The sequence below is a fragment of the Arabidopsis lyrata genome, assembly GCF_000004255.2.
Source record: "Arabidopsis lyrata subsp. lyrata unplaced genomic scaffold ARALYscaffold_6, whole genome shotgun sequence".
NCBI lineage: Eukaryota > Viridiplantae > Streptophyta > Magnoliopsida > Brassicales > Brassicaceae > Arabidopsis > Arabidopsis lyrata.
The window spans coordinates 11144795-11167717 of NW_003302550.1; the positions used below are offsets into that span (position 1 = coordinate 11144795).

At 31.9% G+C, this 22923-nt stretch overlaps 2 protein-coding genes across 3 annotated transcripts; both read left to right on the forward strand.

Moving 5' to 3' along the window:
- The first annotated feature begins 8593 nt into the window (after window positions 1-8593).
- LOC9310310 (transcription initiation factor TFIID subunit 5) lies at window positions 8594-13781 on the forward strand. Of its 2 annotated transcripts, none has more exons than XM_021022952.1 (19): window positions 8594-8924; window positions 9098-9179; window positions 9261-9339; window positions 9427-9524; window positions 9625-9681; window positions 9805-9892; window positions 9979-10079; window positions 10196-10303; window positions 10384-10535; window positions 10713-10823; window positions 10897-10966; window positions 11060-11096; window positions 11279-11434; window positions 11526-11602; window positions 11695-11811; window positions 12171-12436; window positions 12945-13040; window positions 13127-13199; window positions 13469-13781. In XM_021022952.1, exons 1-19 carry the CDS (start codon window positions 8749-8751, stop codon window positions 13523-13525), a joined length of 2001 nt encoding a protein of 666 aa, XP_020878611.1. In that variant the 5' UTR covers window positions 8594-8748; the 3' UTR covers window positions 13526-13781. The 2 variants fall into 2 exon arrangements, with proteins under 2 accessions (XP_020878611.1, XP_002872141.1); XM_002872095.2 differs by having other exon boundaries at window positions 8599-8924; window positions 9970-10079.
- A 5944-nt stretch (window positions 13782-19725) lies between these two features.
- Window positions 19726-21018, forward strand: LOC9308211 (zinc finger protein 3). The gene has a single exon (XM_002872096.2). It carries the CDS (start codon window positions 20155-20157, stop codon window positions 20851-20853), a length of 699 nt encoding a protein of 232 aa, XP_002872142.1. The 5' UTR covers window positions 19726-20154; the 3' UTR covers window positions 20854-21018.
- The last annotated feature ends 1905 nt before the right edge of the window (window positions 21019-22923 follow it).

Below are 22923 nucleotides of genomic sequence, written 5' to 3' on the forward strand. Positions count from 1 at the left end.
CCAACGTCTCTTGGCTCAACTATCATCTTACATGGCTGGTTTGATCTCCACCCAGTCTCCGTTAACTTCCTCATGTAACGTTCATGATTGCACAAGAAAAATTAACAGAAGAAAAAATTATTAAAAAAAGTTATTTTTATATTAAAAAAACAAACCAAAAACCTTGAAGAGAATAAAATTCTTCAATTTCCATATTTTTATATTTTTCATATTTGTTTGAAATGTTTCTATGTCTTCCTATTTTTCTGGAAAATAATAAATTATAAGTTCGTCCTATTATTTTGTTTTCAATTTTATTAATTGTTGTGATTGTATTTATCATAATATATTTATAATTTTAACTCATCTAATATTTTGTTTTTTTTTTTTTTTGATAACTAGGGTGTCCGGCCCCACCGAGGTGGAACCGACTAGCGTGAGACCCATATGCGTCATCTGCCCTAGGGTACCCCACATCCCGGGGAGCTGGCGATTCCCTCATATAAATCCGCCAGTGGCCGTGCCTCGAACCCTGGTGACCCCCATATGCGTCATCTAATATTTTTCATTTGCTTACATATAAAATTTAAAATTTTAAAACACTTGAATAAATAATTTAAATACATATTAGTAAATATTAAGTCTAAAAGTATAAAGATGTCATTAATAAAGAAAAAATGGGTATAAAATCTTTACCTTTCCTAAAAACATGTAAGAAACCCTCAACTTTTTTTGTGGGTTTTTAAACCCTTACCTTTTCATTTTTTTTTCCAACAAAGGACTTTTATTAATTTCAAAGAGTAATTACAAAGATATTATGTAGAATTACTGTAACACAAATTATTACATACGCAGATGTATGCGCTATATACTGAGAAAAGTACAGCAGAAGGGAGTTTGACGATGCTTTTCGAAGAATAGCCTTACTCGCTAACCGATCATAAGATCTGTTATTATCCAACTTCATATTTGCTTTTCTTTGATACGATTTGAATGCAGCATCACTTGGCTGAACTTTATTTTTACAAACCGCAGCTTTTAACCCGACGTGTGTATATGTAATTCTGAAACGTAGACACAATGGTACCAAAACTTCCGTACCAAGATCCTTATAATGAAATATCCTTACCCTGTAATTTTCTCCCACATAGCCACATAGCTTTTTGCCGGTTAGATTCTTGGTTATTATCTTGCATATCTCCTTGGACCCAAAAGTTCTGAGAATCGGTTTCAATTTCTCCATAAATGTGACAAGCTCTTCCAAAGCCTCTGCAATATTCCCTTTCTCATTAAGATCAAATGCAAGAAGTAACGCCCATGTCTCAAAGAAGTTCTCGGTGAAGTTGGCATAGGCTTTAATTTCCTTGGAACACTTTTCCTCCATGACTTCCATTGATAAACCATAATGCCAAAATCCATGTCTTTCTTCCATTAGATCCATATCAAACGTACAATCCTTAGGTTCAAGGTTTTTCATATCTCCGGCAATTCCAAGGGTCATCTTAAACAATCTTCTATACCAATTTTCTTCCATGAGTAATAAAATTATGAAAATTCGGTATATATAACGCCACTCAATTTTGGGCTGAGAAACTCCCAAAATTAAGACAAAGACACACCATCCCATCGAAAGGATGATGAAGATAACCCTCGGACTTGAGTAATGCTTACCAGACACCGTCGATTCGAAGATAATTCCGATGAGAATCACGCTAATTGCCGAGATAACACTCTCCAAAAGGGGAGAGAAAGAAACCGTCGTTGATATCCAATGGATTGCCATTGCCACTAAGATTTGTTCAGAGAAACATGCCTTAAATGGTATGGATAGAGATGTAAATTGACGGAGAATACCAAGCGATCCGAAACCAACCATGGAGGAAAGTAAACCGATAGCGAGAAGATGATGAAATCGTTAGAAGATCTCACAATTATTAACCAGAATGTATAAAGAGAAAGAAATTGAAATCTAAACAGAAATGAAAGCCGACCGACGCCGGAGAAGCCGACGCCGGCCGGAAACGGTGGTGTAACGGAGCGGTTGTGTTTGAAGAGGTGTGATCGCTGTTATCGCCCTAGAGAGAGAAGAGGTGTATTTTTGATACCCTTACCTTTTCATAAGTGGTAAAATATATACTAATACTAATAAACCCAACTTATTTAAAAAAAAAATAGTTATATTAAAACAATAAGAAACAAAAATAATTTATTTATGATTTTTTTAAATTCGAGTTTACAATTTTTCTTTCTAAAATTAAGGTTTTTGCGCTAAAAAAATTCATTCACAATTTCGTTGAGATTAGACAAATCATTTTTGTTACCATTAGAAGTTACATTATATAAACTAAAAAAATTTATAGGATAGCACTTGATTTTTTTTTGTTCGAGTTTTCAGATTTTGGATTAAAATATAGCTAAATAATTATTAACTATATGTTATTTATATTATTTTTTAAATATATCCTAATATGTATATAGAAATATTAACTGTTAGTAAATCTTATTTAGTTTGTCCGATGAAAATATTTTGATTTGGAAATTCATGTACTTTTCGTAGTATTATAAAATTTGGTTTGGTTTTACTTTAGCAAATTTATGTGATCGAACCGAATAAACATTTATTAACATAAAATCATATTCGGTTCAATATAAGAATTTATGTATTATTCGTAACAAAATCTCTTTGGTTTCACGATGAATTTTTGTAACACAACGGAATACAATTAACTTTTTTACATTATGACTTAAAAAATTTCAATTTAGAAAAAAGATTGTAAATAGAATTTTAGAAGAAAATCCTAAATCAAATTTTTATACTCCCTCCGTTTCACAAAAAGTGTCATTCTACCAGTTTTCACACAAGTTAAGAAAATTAAACAAATTTCATTTCTACTCCTTATTAATACACTAGATAATACCATCTATATAATTAATAAGCTGAAATAGTAGGGATAAAAAAAGAGAAATAGTCTTAAAAACTGCATTGAAAACATAAAACGACACTCTTTGTGAAACAAAATTAAAACCTTAAAACGACACTTTTTGTGAAACGGAGGGAGTATTTATTATGTTTAATATAAGGATTTATTAATAATAGAGTTTATTTTACCATATGAGGATTTAAAAATCCACAAAAAAAGGTGAGGGCTTTATACAATCATCGTTCAGGTGGTGCTTTATAGATTGATAAAAAAATGACTTCTACAATCGCGTCTTTTGATTATAATTTTTCAAAATATATTTGATTTAGTTTTTAACTATCAAAATATTAAATAAATTTTTATAACCGTTTAGTTGAACCATTAAAAATATTTAGGTTACTTGACTAACCATCACAATATTTAGTTTATTTAATATACCGTTGTAACCCTTAGTTTATTTGATAAACTGTTGCAACGTTTAGCTATATTTGCTATCTACAATCACGTCTCTCGCTATAACTCTTCATAAAAAATATTTTTTATTGATTTAAATGAATTTTGCAACCGTTAAATTAAATTTTTGTAATATTTGATTATTTGATGAATCATATATAGCAGTTTTTAGTTTTTTTTTTACGAACCGTTGTAACTTTTACTTTAATTGACGAACTGTTGCAACCTTTAGTATATTTGATATCTATGGTCGCGTCTCTTAGTATAAATTTTCATAAATTTTAGTTCTTATTTTTAATTACTTAGATATATAAAAATCAATTGTTGCAACCGTTTAAAGTAATCATTACAACATTTGGTTTATTTGAAGAACCATCGTATTTTTAATTTGGTTTATTTTATGAACCGTTGTAACATTTATTTTATTTGGCGAACTGTTGCACCCATTGGTATATTTGATATCTACATTCGTGTCTCTTGGTCAAAACTCTTCGAACTATTAATAAAATATATTTTAATGAATTATTGTTACAGTTTAATTGAACTATTGTAACATTTGGTTTATTTGACGAACCATTGTAATTTTATAAATCATTGTAACAACTAACTTATTTGATGAACCATCGCAACAGCTAGTATATTTGAAGAACCATTGCAAAATTTAATTTATTTGATGACTCCTTGCAACTTTTAATATATTTGATGAACTGTTACAATTTTTTGTTTTTAGAATATTTTTTGTGGGAAATAATTGAAGGTAAATAGAACGAGCTAAAATCAGTAAACAAAAAAATATATTTGAAGAGACACAAAGATGAAACTGGTAAAGATACATTATGAGATGGGTATATCGAAAAGTTTGAATATTAAAAAAAAAAAGAGAAATTTGTTTAGAATATAAAGATACTTTGGATAATTTTCAATTTTATAAGAATTAATCACCCAAACAATATATTGGTATCATGTCCTAATCTTTAAGTTGAAATAAATAATCCAAAGCGAGAAATTTAAAAGGAACGGTTCTAGCTGAGAAAATTCCGATTGAAATCCGTCACTTTTTAAAAGGAATGGACATGACTAAATAAAAATGTTTATTAGTACCTAAACCGGGTTTTTTACATACAAATTTATTTGGCACATTTAAGAGTAACTTCTAAAAATGGATTTAAACTTTTAGTTGTATATAAAGATAGAAATCCTAATACAAAAACTCTAAATTCAATTTCTTAATATGTTTTAACATGTTTCTTAACATATAAAGATAGAAATCTTTATAAAGATAGAAATCCTAATACAAAAACTTTTAGTTGTTTAAAAACATTTCTTAATATGTTTTCATCATGACAATTAAAAAGAGTAGGTATATCCATTTTTGGAAACAAGTACTTCAAATAATAAAAACTATTACCCAAATGATTTCTGATAAATACAAGACGAGAATTTTGGGTAATAAAACGGTAATGGAAAATTCGGATGGCTAAATTCAATTCTCTAACGCTCAAATATTAATAAAAGTGGATTTAGGAACGGGTACGGCCCATCCAATTTGGAATAGTTATTTTGGCAAATTTTGATATTTAACAAAATTTAGAGAATTTTTGATAAATATTAAAAACTATTATGATCCAAACATCGGAAAACTTAGGAAAAAGAAGATTACTCAGCTGATTCTACTAACTAAACTTAGGCTTTGTGGCTTTTGATTTTTATGCTCTGTATTGTTAGAACTATCGTTATTATTATATTCAATTTTTTTGTCGTTGAAAAATATTTTACATATTATACATTTTAGTTTAATTTATATTTAAATCCATACAATTAGTGTTCAGATAAGTGCATTAGAAAAAATCAGAAAAAATAAAATAAACATATATCATAATAGTTTGACAAGTCAAGAAAAACATATCAAAAAATATTTCACCAGAAATTTGAAAAGTTTTTAGATGTTTATAAAATGCTACTAAATAATAACCATATTTATTTCAAATTTAGTTTGATTTATTAATATCGAAACTTTTAATTCAAATCAAGAAAAAATTATCTGATCACATATAAAAAGGTTAGTTTTCTATTAAAAAAAAGGAGAATGAATTTTTCTTATCCAATCACGTTATGCAATTTCATTATCTTATTCATTTTCTAGTTTTCTCTCCTCTCGTCGCAGTTTTAGGCGGTGATTTTCGGGTGATGTGATCTCTCGATTTAAAAAACATGGCTGGTCAAAACGTAGACTGCGTCACACATTCGATGTTTGAAGACGAAGCGTGTTCGCAGTGGGATTGTGATCGTCTCCGAGCTCGAATAGCTTTGGGAAATTTTTATAAATACTCTCAATTATATTAGAATTTTGAAAACTACAATCAATTTTACACTATTTTGAAAACGACGTATTTTTAATGGAAAATTGGCCATAATAACCTTTTTATTTATTTAAATATTATTTAAATAAATTAACTAAAAAATGAAATTTTAATATTTTAACTAAGATTCGTATTTATTTAATTTAATAATAAATAATTAAGAAAATTAATTTACTATATTTAAAGTATTCATTATCTCGTTTAAAAATTTATAAATAAGTTGATAATATTATTTAGATTTCTAAACTATTCAAGAATAAGTAATTCAAAATTATAAAATTTGTAATAAATAAACTAATAATCAGTGTAGATATATTTTTGATAATTTTTTTACTCTTATTTTATTCTATATAGATTTATTTTTCAGGTTGATATTTTGAACTATTGATTTATTTTTCACTTTTGTTGATTTAATTTTCTTCTCTGTCGACTTGATTTAAAACAGTTGACTTATGTTATGGCTAGTTGATTTATAACATAGTCAATTTTTTGAACTTTTGACTTTTTTTTGTTCATCGACTTTTAATTTAATCTGTAGACTTGTTTATTCATGGTGGATTTACTTCATTCTACGTTGACTCATTATAAGGTCGATTTTTAAAACTGACGACTTAAATTTTATTTTCGTCGACTAAATTTATTTCTTTTGATTTATTTTAAAACAATCGACTTATATTTTGTTTGATTATTTTTTTATGTAGTCGACTTTTTAAAACTGTTGACTTATTTTTTTGTTTGTTGATTTATATATATTTTTTTTGTCGATTTGTTTATTTTTGGTAAACTTATTTTATTTCACGTTGATTTATTAATAAGGTTGATTTTTTGAACTGTCGACTTATATTTTATTTATGTCTACTTTTTTTTTTTCTATTGACTTATATTAAAAGAGTTGACTTATATTTTGGTTAATTGATTTTTTACATTGTCGACTTTTTTGAACTGTTGACTTATTTTCTTTTAAACGGAGCTAATTATTTTTGGTAATTATATCTAAATTAATATTTTTTATCTAAATTATTTAACTTATATTTGTAATTAGGTTAAAATAAATATAGTTTATTCGAATATACATATATTTTTTAAATTTTCTACTAAATGAAAAATATTAGAAAAATTAATTTGAATTATATTTAATTAAAATCTGTGATTAATTTTAAAGTGAATTATTATATAAAAGTCTTACCAAATCATTCCATATCGATATAATTTTTTATTATACAACTAAAATTCATAATTTATTTTTTTGTAATTATATGAATTCTGAGTTTTTTTTTGGTATCCTTTATGTTACTTGATTTTATTAGTTGAATTTTTCTTAAATCTGAATTTTAGTTTTAATTATTGATTATTATTAACCATTGTAAATTATTTCATCATTATCAAAAATCCTAAAAATAAATTTTGAGTATCTAAGTTTTTTTTAATATAAACAGTTTTATTTTAATTTTAAAATAATATTTCTAAAACGAATTATTTAAATTATTTTATTGTTTCTGAATTTTTATTATTAAGTAAGGACAAAAATATCATTTTGTTTAATATATAATGTATAATTCAAATACTAAAATCTTTTAGGATAGATTTCAAAAATTTTATGAGATACAAGGTATACAATCAAATTAATCCAATAGCTTTATACTGCGGCGCAGACCACTTCCTATATGTAAGCCTAAACTCTTTTAAGTTTATCTCTCGTCGACATGAGTCATCAAGAGAAAGCTGGACAAAGTGGCCGAAAGAATCAAGGATGTCAACAAGGTAAGTAGCCTTCTTCTCCTAAGATTTCAACCAAAGTTCTCACTTCCAAACCAAATCCGCTTCTAATAGGTGCGTGATTCAAATCTTATTTCTACTCTTTTTATAACTTTTTTATTTATTTATTAGTCCCTAAATATTTGTGGAAGTACATGAACACAATTGCTTTGATGGGTCTTATCACCCTTTATGGTGGAAATAGAGTATTTCATTGGAAGAAAAAAAATCCCAAAACAGTGAAGTTTTTTACCGATGTAAGCGAGGAATGTATGTTTTTTATCAACTCATTTTTTACTTTTCATTTATTTCAAATTATTTATTTGTGTGGTTAATCACTTCTTTTGCAGGCAAAAATGGAGGATCCCTAAAAGATCCAAGACTATGGTCGAAGGTTGCTTGGAAGTCGAAGATAAATTTCTTTGATGGAGTATGGAAATTTTTTAAGAAGAGGATAGACTTTTAATGTTTCATTTGTTTCTCCGTATACTTTGTTCACAAATTGTACATTTAGATACAAATTTTGTGTTCGTAATTGTGTTTCTTATATTAAATTTGTAACTGATTTCAGTCATACTTTTTGGTTAGTTCATGCGATGAAGATTCAAGTAATGTTTTCTCTGGTAATATCCTCTTCTTTTGTTTCATGAAACTTAGATTTCATTTAGCTTGTTTTATCTTGCCCATAGAGTTTTCCTGTCAGTCCAGACTTTAGGGTTTATGTAAATTTGTATGATTCCCTTGAGTTTACACTTGTAATTGGATTCAGAGTTTAGTTTTACTAATTCATTGGCCGTTACATTTTTCAATGTTTGTGGCATTATTCACTTCAATATTCATCTTATGTGTCTTATTGTTCCCATTTGGGTTCCATTTGTTGTAGACCTTAGAGTTTAGTTTCCTTTCTTGAATGTACATTTATGTGATTCTTTTGGGTTGACCTTGTAATTCGCTCTAGGGTATAGTTTTACTATTTGATTGTCTGTTACATTATACACACATAGATTCAATTTAGAAAATCAAAGAGCACTCACTTATAATTACATTTCACTTGATATCAGCCTATCAGGTGCATACGTGAAGTGATCAAAACAGATTTAGTAGGCTTGGTCCATGCACAGCTTATTTGGGAGATAGTTTTAGTTGGGCCACAATTAGGCCCATTGAAAGAGGCCCAGTTTTGGGAGAGAGAGACAGTGAATCTAAAACATGAGACGACGAGATACAAGTTTCTGAGGAGAGGGATTTGAATCGAGAGAGAGAGAGAAGCGAGAACAATAATGGATCCAGAGCAAATCAACGAGTTCGTTGTGGGTTACTTGAAGAAGAAAGGATTCAATAGCGCTGCTAAAGACCTTGAATCTTATCATCACCACAACAACAATGGTAGCAGTTTCACTTCTACCGATTATCATAACGATCCTGACCTCACCAAACTCATCCGCTCCTTTTCCCAGTAATCAATCTCCCTCACAAATCTCTCTCCTTTCTGTTTTTAATTCAAAATTAGGGTTTATATTTCTGTGTTTATGCATTTGTTTCTTTGTGTTTCGTATTTAAATTAGGGTTTATAATATTGCTTATGTAGAGCAAATGGTTTATGAAATGTGGTTTCTTTTGTTTTTCCAGACAAGAAGATGATCCTACTCGGTACCGTGAGGGTTACAGCAATCTTAGGTCATGGGCTTATAACTCACTCGATTTATATAAGGTGGGATTTTTTTGGTTTTCCCTTGGCCATTTTGTGTAGCTACATTTTGTATGGAATTGACAAGATGATTGTAATTTGTAGCATGAATTGCTTCGAGTTATGTATCCTGTGTTTATTCATTGTTACATGGATTTGGTGGGAAAAGGGCACACTCAAGAAGGTACTTCTCGATATAGCATATTAGATGTAATGAGTAAAGAGTGACTTATGCTACTTATCTGATAAGCTATACTTTTTTGTATGCCAGCGAGAGGCTTCTTTAACAGCTTCCGCAGAGATCATGAGATGGTACACTTACGGGATCTTCAGAAATTGGAAGGTGTTCTTGCTCCATCTCATCTAGAGGTTTAAGCTAAACCTTATATGGTTGTATAATGTTGATACTGGATTTGTTTTTTTTTTTTGGTTTGGTTATTAACTTTCTTGTGATCTTGGTTCTTATCAGGAGATGGAGTTTGCTCGGTCTCTTAGAAAAAGCAAGGTCAACATCAAGATTTCTAAGGTAGACTTAAAGTGAAATTTTACTAGTCACTGTAGCTGTAACAGGCAAATGCTTCAAGGTTTCTGGTCTGATTAACTGAATTCCGTGACTGCAGACCTCTAATATACTTACTGAATGTTGCAGTATTCATATGATCTGTTAATTCAGTATCTACAAAGGACAAAATCGACTTTAATGCTTGGTATTATTAACGAACACATCAATTTCCAAGGTAAATGTGTTTCTTTCTCTTATATATGCAATAGCTTGTAGCAGTTTTTTGGTTTGGTCATGGATAATTTGTTGCAGTCTACTCAGGACAACCTAATTCCTCATCCGATGACATAGAAGCTGTCACCATTTTCGGTAGTTTTCAGGACACAGCTAATCACATTAATCAAAAAGAAATTCAGTGGGGAGTACGTATTTTTTCCCAAAGCTCTTCTCTTTTGTTTTTTCCGGTGTTGATGCCTCATCCCAGGGAAGATAATATATATGCGTAGTCATTAGCTACATATGTGTTTTTCTTTTACAGTTGCTTGAAGACTCGCTAGAAGATCGCCTTGAGAAGACAGGAGGTCTGCTGTCTGATTCTGAGAAGGGACAAGGAGAAAGTAAAGACGGGGATGCAGATGATAGTAAGGTGATACATAGCTTCAACTTAGATCAATAATTTTTGAATTGGAAATCCCATTTTTACTCGTCAATTGATACTCTGTTCAGAAAAGATCCACTGAAATTGGAAAGCAAGGCTCTTCCTTAAAAAAGTTAAAGAAGGACAAAGTGGGAAATGCAACAGCAAAAGTTGCACGTCTGGAGACTATTACGGTGCCACCGGCGCCACGTGTAAAACCAGAACTTGCCTTGCCAGTAATGTACTTTCGAATCCCTTGCCCATTTTTTTGTGTTGGGATTTGATGAAAAAGGAATGAACATGGGATATCTATGGGTGATGCATGATTGATTAGGAGAAATGAATATAGTAGCTGTCAAAGACTCAACCTCCTTTAAGATAGATTAAGTGTTTTCCATCTCCTTTTTTTCTCTGTCAGGTCTACAGATGTAGAGCAATCCATCCTTGAAGACCTGAGAAACCGTGTGCAGTTGAGCAGTGTCGTGATGCCTTCAGTCAGCTTTTATACATTTGTGAATACTCATAACGGGTAATGTCCACCTCTCCTCCTAATTTTAACTACTTATTTGCAACTTGTTACTCACTCTCTTATTGTCCCCCAGGTTAAATTGTTCATCTATATCTCATGATGGATCTCTGGTTGCTGGTGGGTTCTCAGATTCATCAATAAAGGTAGGACAATAATTCTGTGATGGTTGTGATATGTTTCCTCTTTTTTTTTCACCCTTTTTTAAATCATGCCTAAGTGACATATATGGTGTTCAGGTCTGGGACATGGCTAAGATAGGACAAGCTGGCAGTGGTATGCTTTTTCTCTGAAACAATGATTTTTGTAATGACCTTCATTCTGAAAGACATATTATTGACGCCTACAATTAAGAAATGATATTTATCTCATATGTTTCGCTTGTTGTTTTTGGTGATATTTATGATGATTGTTTGTTTTTCCATGAGAGTTATAGACACTAAGCTGTCTGGTTCCAGGTGTTTTGCAGGGTGAAAATGATACAAATGATCAAATTATGGGACCAAATGGCCGAAGAAGTTATACATTATTACTGGGTCACTCAGGGCCAGTTTACTCGGCCACTTTCAGTCCCCCTGGAGATTTTGTTCTATCTTCTTCAGCAGATACAACAAGTATGTATCTGTCCATCACTCCACAAATCCATACACTGGCTCATTAGTTCAGATTTTTTTTTAGTTACCAACTATGTATTCATAAGTGCAGTTCGACTGTGGAGCACAAAACTAAATGCCAATCTCGTGTGCTACAAGGGTCATAATTACCCTGTATGGGATGTCCAGGTATAATTATTCAATTTTACACATATTACTTACATAACCTGCTATATATGGTTGCTGGACATGTATGTATATATACTCGTTTTATGGTGCAGTTTAGCCCTTTCGGTCATTACTTTGCAAGTTGTTCTCATGATCGTACTGCACGGATTTGGTCAATGGATCGAATTCAACCTCTTCGGATAATGGCAGGGCATCTATCTGATGTTGATGTGAGTGTCTCCCTCATCTTCATTGTTTGGGTTATATCTTGCAAAGGTTGGACCATTTGAGTTGTTAATTAATGCATGGATAAATTTCTTCAACGGTTTAGTATGCAATTGAAGTCGTTAACTTACCGCTTCACTGTTTACAGTGGTTTAGCTAACATTTTGCATTGTTTATTGTCTTAGATTAGTACCCACTTTTTATTTTAACGAGACCCTGACAGTCATAATTTATAAATCATAAGCTTAACGATGGATTACTTAACTATTTGGATTGACATTAATACAGATGAGTAACTTCAATTTTTATTTGGATACCTGTTGATGTGACTTTCTTTGTACTTGTCAAATGCATTTGATTTCAGTGTGTACAGTGGCATCCCAATTGTAACTACATTGCAACCGGTTCTAGTGATAAGACGGTTAGACTGTGGGATGTGCAAACTGGGGAGTGTGTCCGGATATTCATTGGGCACAGGAGTATGGTTTTATCATTGGCTATGTCTCCGGATGGGAGATATATGGCCTCCGGTGATGAAGATGGCACCATAATGATGTGGGACCTCTTAACAGCTCGCTGCATCACTCCTCTCATGGGCCATAATTCATGTGTCTGGAGTCTCTCTTACAGGTGAGAGATATCGAGACAAGAAGCAAAAAGCTTTCATTGATCGTTCAATTTTTGTTTAGACGAGCTATGCAGTAAGCTCAGTTCTATCGAAACAACGTTTTGAGTTAGTGAGAACTAAAGAAAAAGTTATATAATCTCTTGTCAGCCAAGTATTGGTTTTGGTTGATATGCTTAGAATCTCTGAGGTTTCTTCTCGGATAGCATTGTTAAAAGGTAGTTCAGGGTTACGAACTATAGTGGTCCGGTGTGGCTATTTCTTTTAATTCCACTTTGACGTCTACTGGACTGGTAGATTTTTTTATACCCACGCACTCGTGTTAGCTTTAACGAAGGAGTTCTTGTCATGGGTTGTGCAAAACTGTATATGCCTAGTATGTGGTGGGTCGTTAATGCAATGACTGTCTTTGGTTGGTCAATTCCGCTTGCTTGGAATAGCGAACCCGCAAACTCCACTTCTAATAATCATAGAGCTACTACAATTTATGACTAACCTGTTTATCTGTTTCAGCGGCGAGGGCTCTCTTCTGGCTTCTGGATCTGCAGACTGCACAGTGAAACTGTGGGACGTCACCTCAAGTACCAAATTAACAAAGGCCGTGGAAAAGTGAGTTTGCTCCTTCCAAAGTTGTATCATTGTTCTCTTTGAATAGTAGATTGTTTTGTTAAAACGACTTATCATTTGTCGATCAGGAATGGGAACACCAACAGGTTGCGCTCGCTCAGGACTTTCCCCACCAAGTCCACACCAGTTCACGCTCTCAGAGTAAGTTATACTTTCTTTCTTTACTAGAATTAGTTCCACCATTCTCGAAATACCGTAATATTTTTCTCATCGCTGGATTCCCTGCTAAGTTTATCATCTTGTGCTTGTGAGTAAATCAACTCTTTCCAAAAATTAATTAGAACCAAAGTTTCAGGTTGTTTGCCTAATAATTGATTAATCATATAGAACCTTTCCTCTTAACCCCTAGAATTGCAAAGCTCGTTGATCAGGCATACACTAAAACTCTGGTTTTACATCGATGCATGCAGTTTTCTCGGAGAAATTTGTTGTTTGCTGCAGGAGCACTCTCTAAACCTGCAAGCTGATCAAAACAATGGTATCAGATATTGATACTTGAACATTCTTACAAGCTGTTTGTAGATCAGAAGAAATCAGGTGTAAAATAGTTGTCTCCAAAGATTATTTGTTTGTGGCTTTTGTTTCTCATTTCTAAATCCCAAAGATGTTGAGATTCTTTAAGTAACTCCTCCTGCTTATATATGCCATATGAGTCCTAATACTCTGTAATTCCTAAAACTTTCGTTATTTTCTAATGATATTTACTTTTATATCAAAAAAAAAGTTTGATTGGTTTTTCGTTTTGGTTAACTAGGAATAAGTCTACTGGTTGATCGATCGCCATCAAAAACATCGATTTTCAAGCTTTCACAATAATCAAGACAAAATTTAAATTATAATTTTGTACAGTGAAATATATATCTAATAAATAATCGCCAAATAAGATTCATCTTTTTTATTTTTTGTTAAAGAAATAAGATTCATTTTGCTATGTATGATCCAATATATGTGTATTCGGGACTAATTCTTTGGTTATTGTTTGATGGTTGATTCATGATGATGGTAGTCATTGGGAAATGTAGGTTGGTGGGGCTGGGGCTTACGAGCCTGGTACCGAAAACTCGATCCGAACTCGAACCTGAACTGGACCCCAACGCCTAGCCCTTTCAAACCTACTCAAAGTCAATAACACAAACAATACCCACCAACTATTCTCAAAATTCTTAGAACGTTTATGATATAAATATGACCACGTAACTAGTTGATAACTAAGTTAATGGTTAACTAATATGACCACGTAAGGGTTTCCGAGACGTGTAAAATGAGAATGTTATCTCTCAAAAAAGGACATCGTGTGTTGAGAGAAATCTTTCTTTAGACATGGTGGTTATGTGGCATGCTGTGAACTATGGTTTTTCTTAGCGAGAGATAAGAAATCAGTCCCAATAAACAAATTTTTTAGATACTAACATATTTTATATTTTAGAAACATTTATTCTCCTAATTTCTGGAGGCGGTACTTAAATAAATATAGAACTGATCAAGAAAAAAAATATGTTTTGAAAGACATTGGCTTCAAAATTTTGGATGAGACATGAAATCTACCAAAAGTAGATTTGGTTGTTTATGTGACTAGACAATTGTCTACACTTGGAATTATATGTGGGGGCATGTGTTACTCGTTATCTTATATGATCTCTCCCAGTCAGTTTCTCATTACTTTTTCAGAAACAAATAAAGATGCATATCTAATCCATTTTCTAAAGGGAGATTTGTCAAAAGAGGCACATTTCGGCAGACATATTCGGATTTGAGCCTTTTTTACTGTAGACGTAAATAGTTCCATCAAAACTGCACAAGCTAAGACGATTTTGCCCTTATCCCCTGTTTCTCACTGATATTAAGTCATAGGTCAGAAGAGAGAGGGAGTTCTCTTGAATGATGAAGAATTGTGGTGCTCAGAAACGGTGGACTCTTCCCTGTTTGTGGCGAGGTCTCCTCCGGCGTGTTACCTCCGGGATCTGAGGCATTAGAGGATGGTGCTCTGTTTAACGGCAGATTAAGAAGGCGGTGGCTCATGGAGTTGTTTGAGGAGTGGATGTGTTTGGGTCTGGATCTGGCGGTGGTGGCGTAGCTGCTTAACTGATTTTATCCCAAAGATTTTCAAGAAGCTTATCTCGTGGCTTCTCTCGTGCAGTGGTGGTTGTGTGGCGCCTCTTCAGTAGATTATTTTAGTCCACCAATATCATTTCTTGTTTTAAAACCCTCCAACATAATTTATTTACACCAATTTTCGCATTCTTTTGTTATTACTTATACAATGATACACATAACATGAAAACAATAACATTTAAAAAGAACTACTCGTTAAAAATATACGACAGTTAGTACATCGACAGAAACCTACAAAAGGCTTTTTGTCCATGAACATAAAATTGTTCATGAAAACAGACATTGGCTTTTTGTCCATGAACATAAAATTGTTCATGAAAACACACATTGATATATAATCAGTCGTAAGGAAAAAGTTAAGCTTAAATAAGGAACCAAAACGATTAATATAAAATGAACCATTCATAAAAGAACTTTCAAAAGAGAAAAACTAAACCCTAGTAGATTGTAAATAGGGAACCCAAACACAATGTCTTAACTACTTTACGAGATAATAAAAGTGTAAACGAAACAATGCTAAATCCTAATCAAGGACTAGTGAACAACAACCAATTTATTTATAATGGACCATTCATTAAGAAGATCTAAAAGAGGAAAACTCAAACTCAAACTGTAAATGAAAAACGAAAATACAATATTTTAAATACTTTACGAGATGCTAATAGCTAAACGAGAAAACGCTAAACCCTAGTTAAGGACGAGTAAACCCAAACCGGATTTATCTACAATGGAATGTTCATTAATAAAATATCTAAAAGATGAAAACTAAACCCTATTAGTTCGTAAAAAGGAACCCAAACATAATAATTTAACTACCTTACGAGATGTTAAATAGTCTAACCGAAAAAATTCTAAATCTTAGTCAAAGATAGATGTATCCAAAACAATTGATGTTTAATGGACTTTAAAAAAAAAAAGAGTGTTTGAAGGTGTGTACTATCATGTATTGTATATAGATGTCTGAAACATTGAATAAGGTGTGTACCAACTTTAGCACAATGTGTTTGGCGTGTCTCTTTCTCAATAACGTTTAGAACAGCAAGTCCACAAGCTGAACAAACCTGATTTCCACCAAAAAGTGTTGAACATAATATTGCTAACTAAAACACTTGCGATTTCTGGTGTAGTTACCACAACTTCTAATGGCAATACATTTCCAGTTCCATGAGATCAGAACCTGTACCAATTGTTACTATGATCTTCATGAAAGGATGGCTTCTTGGTTTACTATCCATACACATACACACAAACACAGACAATTCAGATGGAAACTTCTAGATTTCGTGTATGCATCACTGCCAAATGCCCATAACAAATTTAAATGTAATTATTACTTTTCAGAGTCTCGAAGACGAACAATTCCACCCTATAATCATAATAATTTACATTAAGAGAAACTTAATATTATCCTTTCACGCAACATAGTTAACCAGAATATATAATTGTATCATTTCATCGTGATTTACCAGAAAATTCTTAGAAATTACAATAAATTAGCAAAAATTCATCAAGATTCTTATTTTGATTGAAATCGCACAAAAATTCAAACCGAGCAATGAGAGAAAGAGAGAGAGTATGCCTTGCGAGATGGAAAATCATCAGAGGAGAATCAAGGAAGGCCATCGCGAGATTGATTCCGGAGATCATGAAAGTCTTAGGCGGCGAGGCAGAATCCTAATTGTGAGATCTTTGCAACATCACCAAAATTCCCTAGAGCTTCGACATCAGATACTCTCCGTCTTCACCATCAGGCGGCTATCGAAAACTTCCATCGAATTTTAGAGAAAGGAAGGCGCTTAGAGAGAGGTTCGTGAAGAGCCGTTGGATTTTCGTTGCACAGAGAGAAGAAGAAGACGTCATTTAGTTAAGGGTAAAACTGACATTTCCCATGGACAGAGTGCCTAAATCCGAAAGGCATAAACCAAAGTGCCTAAATCCGAAAGGCATTCTACGTTTAATGGTTTTTTTTTAAATAACTATTTTCTAAACTTTCTCACAAAAAAAAAAGCTTAAATTTCAATGTATAACACCATAGCTATAAATTTCAGTGTATAACACCATAGCTATAGAAAAATTTTCCAATAAGCGGAAAAGTATAATAAATTACTATGTACTAATGTATACTTATGGCTGAGGGAGCCGAAACCATATCCAAACTAATCATCATAATGTAGAAAATTGGGTTAAATTTTCAGTATTTTTTATAAATAAAATCTTATGAGCTCTAATAATCTTGGACAGACTCAGAACTATATGATTATGTAATATACACAACCTTCTGTGGGAAACCAACAACAAAAAAAAAAAACTTTTTATCAATTCAAATCACACATTCACTGCTACATGGTGTAGCCTACACCAACTGCTACACGGTGTAGCCTACACCAAATTAAAAAAAAAAAAAAAAAAAAAAAAAAAAAAAAAAAAAAATTCTCATCGAAATATATCTATCATACAAAAATTTCCAAAGAGTTTTTTTTTTTTTTTATAAATTATAAAATTCCAAAGAGGTTACTAGTGGCAGTAGTGTGCATAACTCCACGAGGTAAGTTACTCATAGTGGATATTATTTCTGCAAGTGATAGTATGTCAAACTTTTGTTAATTACTTTTTAGTTTTTTTAACCAACAAAACAATTCCACTTTTAGAAAATAATCATTGCAAATTTGTAATTGTAACTGTTGCTTTAAAAACTTTTATTGGATTGAGTAAATTTAGCTAATCATGTAAACTATTAGATTATAATAAGGCCCAAAAAAACTTAGATGAACCCAGTTACTGTTTAGTACTTTTACTATATGATACTTACCTATAGCATTGTCAGATTTAAAAAATACACAAAAGCTTTACCAAACAAAAAAATTTGAAAGACGAATCAAATCTCTCTACATACAGGGAAAATTATGAATAGATACATGTCACCATCTGTTTAAAGTAAGATCCAATGTTCTATATCTTTTGACCTGATTGATGTTAACTATATCATACTATAATAATACTATTACGTAGAAAATTAGTATACTCACTAAGCTAACCAATAATACACAATTCACAATTCAAATTACTCATTAATGTAACAATTTATGATCAATTTATTGAGGATACAAAGAACGAGGGTGTATTTAAATGGAGGTATCATATATAACTCAGAAATAACTCCACCAATACATTAATTAAAATTAATTTCTTATGAAAATAGTTAGCGACTAGATCATTTCTATTTCATTACAAGCTAAGTAAATCAAATTCAGCTAAATAAATTTAAGCTAAAACTTTGGAAATGTTAAGTGGTTAGATTGTTAGGAACTATTATATCATATGCTCAATAGAATAACTTTTACTCGTCGCTCAAGTTGGTTTGATTTTGCTGATGTGGCTTCCAAAAGAAAAGTTTCAATTGGTTAAAAGAAAGTGACTTTTGTCATGCAACCTAGTTGTATCTCATGATGTGAAATTAAGTGGGAAACCAAAATTCATATTGACAAACCCACTAAACTCTTTAGATGATAAAGAAGAAGAGCGTGTGGAAGTTTCAAATATCCTTTCCTTCAAGATTACACAAAAAGAAAAAGGTTGATCTCTCATAATTAAAGACAAAACTATTCTTTAAGTCATATTACCCTATTGAAGGTGATGAGAGTTTATAATGGAGAATTGTATATTTACTCTCATAATCATAAGCTTTGGGTTACATATTTTATATAGTAAAATGGTTTCCTAAACTAAGATAGACCTAAATCTTTACATATCAATATAATAAATATTACAATATCTTCATATTAAGTTGTGGATCTTCTAGATCCTTCTACATTTCTCACTAAGATACATAATAAAAAAAAAAAAAAAAAAAAAAAAAAGATACAAAATAAAATCGACAAGTATAATAACGAAAGGGTTTTTCATACGAGTGGTTTACAAGTTGTTTTATTATTAGACCCTCTAATTGATATGTTCTAAGTCCTAAGTGAACCAAGTGGTTTGTCAAAATCAAAGATCTATTCTTACTTGAAATAGTTGCTTGATTGTTACAAAGTCCAAACAACCAGTTATTTTACTTTCTGATTAGTTTGAGCTTTGGTCTGGTCCCAATAGAGGACAAAAGAAAGAATAGATGAAGGAGAGGACCACACGAAAAGCCAAAGGAGACAGAAATGGTCACTTACCTCGTGGAGTTACAAAAATTAGACATAAACAGACCTGAACAAATTTGGATGCATGGTCCATAAACAGTACTCTTCCTTTTCAATTTATTTTCATCTTTCTATTCTGTCATTTCATTATGAATCATGATGTACTAGTTTCATTACTATTTTGAGAAACTGCTTAGTTTTCAATTGTCTTTTGTATCCCTTAACTTCTTTGTCTCTTAACAAAAGAAAGGTTCATACTCAATTATTAAGGGTTCCTTAACCAAATATATATATATATATATATATATATATATATATATATATATATATATATATGGATTACCAATGGTAAAGTAGTCATAATTTATTTGGTTTAATTTACGTTAGATATTTTATCATTCATAAACTGAAAATCTAAAAACCCAAAAATTCTGAACCGGAACCAAACCAAAATTTGGATTCTACACCTTAATGTATTGGTTGGATTATTGAAGGAGGAAGAAGCCAAAAAGGGAAAGGGTCATATATTATAGACAGAGAGGTACTTAATTAGATGGTGGAGTTCCAATCAACTAGCTTTAAAGTGTTTTGTGAGAAGGGTGTGACAGCAAACCAAACCTACCTATCGCGCGCTCTCATCATAGTACTTTGGTCCACTTATTACAAAAACCATAAGAAAATGTTCTAGTGTATGGTCTTATTTTCTTTCTCTAATATTCCTTTCTAATACCATCTACTTCTGCTCCCATTCACTGATATAAACCTCTTCCATAGCTATTTATTAATAGAAAGAGATAGAGAAAGAGAGAGAAGAAATCATCACCTGAAAAAAATCTTTTCCCTTTTTAGCTCTCATGGACGCTTCAATAGTTTCCTCATCCACAGCTTTTCCATATCAAGATTCTCTAAACCAGAGCATCAAATACGAAGAAAAAGACGTTCATGATCCTAGTCAAGAACTCAATCTCATCGACTGCATAGACGATACAGCGAGTATCGTTAACGGATCTACAACATCCACAGAACAAAAGCTTTTTTCATGTAACTACTGTCAAAGAACTTTCTATAGCTCACAAGCCCTTGGTGGACACCAAAACGCACACAAGAGAGAGAGGACGTTGGCGAAGAAAGGACAACGTATGGCAGCGTCAGCCTCAGCTTTTGGACATCCTTACGGTTTCTCTCCACTTCCTTTCCACGGACTATACAACAACAATAGGTCTTTGGGGATTCAAGCGCATTCGATGAGCCACAAGCTAAGTTCATATAGCGGGTTTGGTGGTCACTACGGTCAGGTCAACTGGTCAAGACTTCCATTTGATCAACAACCAGCCATAGGTAAATTGCCTTCAATGGAGAATTTTCATCATCATCATCAGATGATGATGGCTCCTTCAGTAAATTCTCGGACCAATAACATCGATAGACCGAGCAACACAGGAAGAATTTTAGAAGGTTCACCGACTCTTGAACAGTGGCACGGAGACAAAGTGTTGTTAAGTTCTAATCATCATGAAGAGCAGCAGAAACTTGACTTGTCCCTCAAGCTTTGAGATTCTTTTTCTTGATTCTTGAATTTAGTGTCTTTTTACAGCTTTTTCATGTGATTGTTAGTACTATTTTGTGAATATTTTTGTCTAGTATATCTAATGTACATCTTTTTCACATATCTACTTTAGTCTGAGATTGAAAACTACAGTATACAATAATGGATTTCAGGTAGACACCCAACAACCGTATAAAATATAGAGTAAAGGAAAAAAAAAAAAAAAAAAAAAAGAGAATATTGAGATCTGTGGGAAGATTTTGTTTCATAGTCACAAGAAAAAGGAATTAATATTATAATTTAAAGTTGGGTTACCTAAAAGTTAGAAAAATCATTCTATTTATTTAAAAGTTGCTAACAAGACATTTAAACAGAACAAAACCGATAGAAAAAAAAAAAAAAAAAGAAGAAGAAGATAGTTGCTGTGTAGGATGATTGTGACACTAAAAGCAAAGAGTACTAGAAGAAAATTGAAACACAATATCAAATACATTTCTTGGCCTAAGTAGACAGTACAAAAAAAAGCATGAAACGTTAAATAAAGCATCCAATGGGTTCTCTTTGTTAGACCCAAAATTGGTGTACACTAGACAACGAAAGAGATTATTATAAGGTAAATCACATTATTCCATATGTAAGAAGACATTAAAAGAAAAAACTTGTCATAATATTAAAAGACGAATGGTCGAAGATAATTTGTTCTGGTCGAAATATTCACTAAACAACCGAGAACTTCTCTCGACTAACCGACTAACCAATCGAATCAAGAACAAAGTAAGATCGTAAGCAGAAACCGAAGTAAACTATGAATCTGTGTTCTGATTGACCCGAATATTCAACCTTACTCCTTAATTACCAGATTTACCCTGAGAATTCACTATGATCTTGGAGAGTTGTACAAGAGCATTAAATACAAAATCATCGTCATTTATCGACCTCAATCTCGGCTCTTGAAACATAGAAGATTGTTTTAACAAACTCTCACAAGTGAGAACACACACACACGCACATCTCTCTACTCTCCCTTAACCACCATGATATTGAGCTTGGTTTCGCTCTAGAGCTAAACCTAGTCCGTTTAAACAAAATTTATCTTACAGATTTGAATCAAATAAAGCTCTGCCATATATTTTTTTTTCACCAGTAAACATTTAATCGAAGAAAGATATGCTTGTTTATATCCATAAAGAAGAAACAAATCTTTAGATACTGAACCAAAAGTGACACAGTTCCATTAATAAATCCAAGAACAAAGTTAGACAATCACACATGGTGCCATGCAGACCATGCATGTAATGTAATCAACCTGATGAACCTTCAAATTATCTTCATCTTCTTGTATATTACAATTTGGCCCCAAAATATTTCCTACAAACTCAAATTATGAAATATGATTTATTGTTGGTTATCTAAGTAGAGCAAAATGACTCCCTTTTCTTGGGTAACAAGGCCCATAGCTGAAAATGACTAAGCCGAAAACGACATTCTCCGACAGTTTTGAAGGTCCAGTAAAGGATGGTCCAATGGATTCTTAAATCACTTTTTTTTTTTTTTGGGCAAAAGATTCTTAAATCACTAAATTCCAATTTTTTCAGAGGGATAAATTTGCAGATTTTTGGAGTTGCCGGTAAAATCACGTAATGCAGCTCAATTGTTCATTGTTAGTGGGATATGACCGTTGTAGACCCTTCATTTACATATCAAAGTAAGATATAATTTTTTTGGATGATTTGTTATATTTAATGGAGATAATGGTTTGCTCATTATAAATTAAATTAAGGTGTATTATATTTTACATGTTTCGTCTAACTTAAACTCGTAACATAATTGTTTATGTTAGTGTTGTTGTTATATGAATAATGAATTTAAACTCGAATATTTCATTTCACTATTAAAAAACTGTCAGTCCTTTGTATAGTTGTGTGAGTACGTATAGACGCATGTCGTCGAAGATATCATATGTTTTGTCTGTTCAAATAACTTTGAGAGAACCATCCGATTTTTGGAAAGTAAACGGCTAAACACAACATGCACCATAATTAATTAAGGTCCACCCACAACAAAAAAAATTGGTACT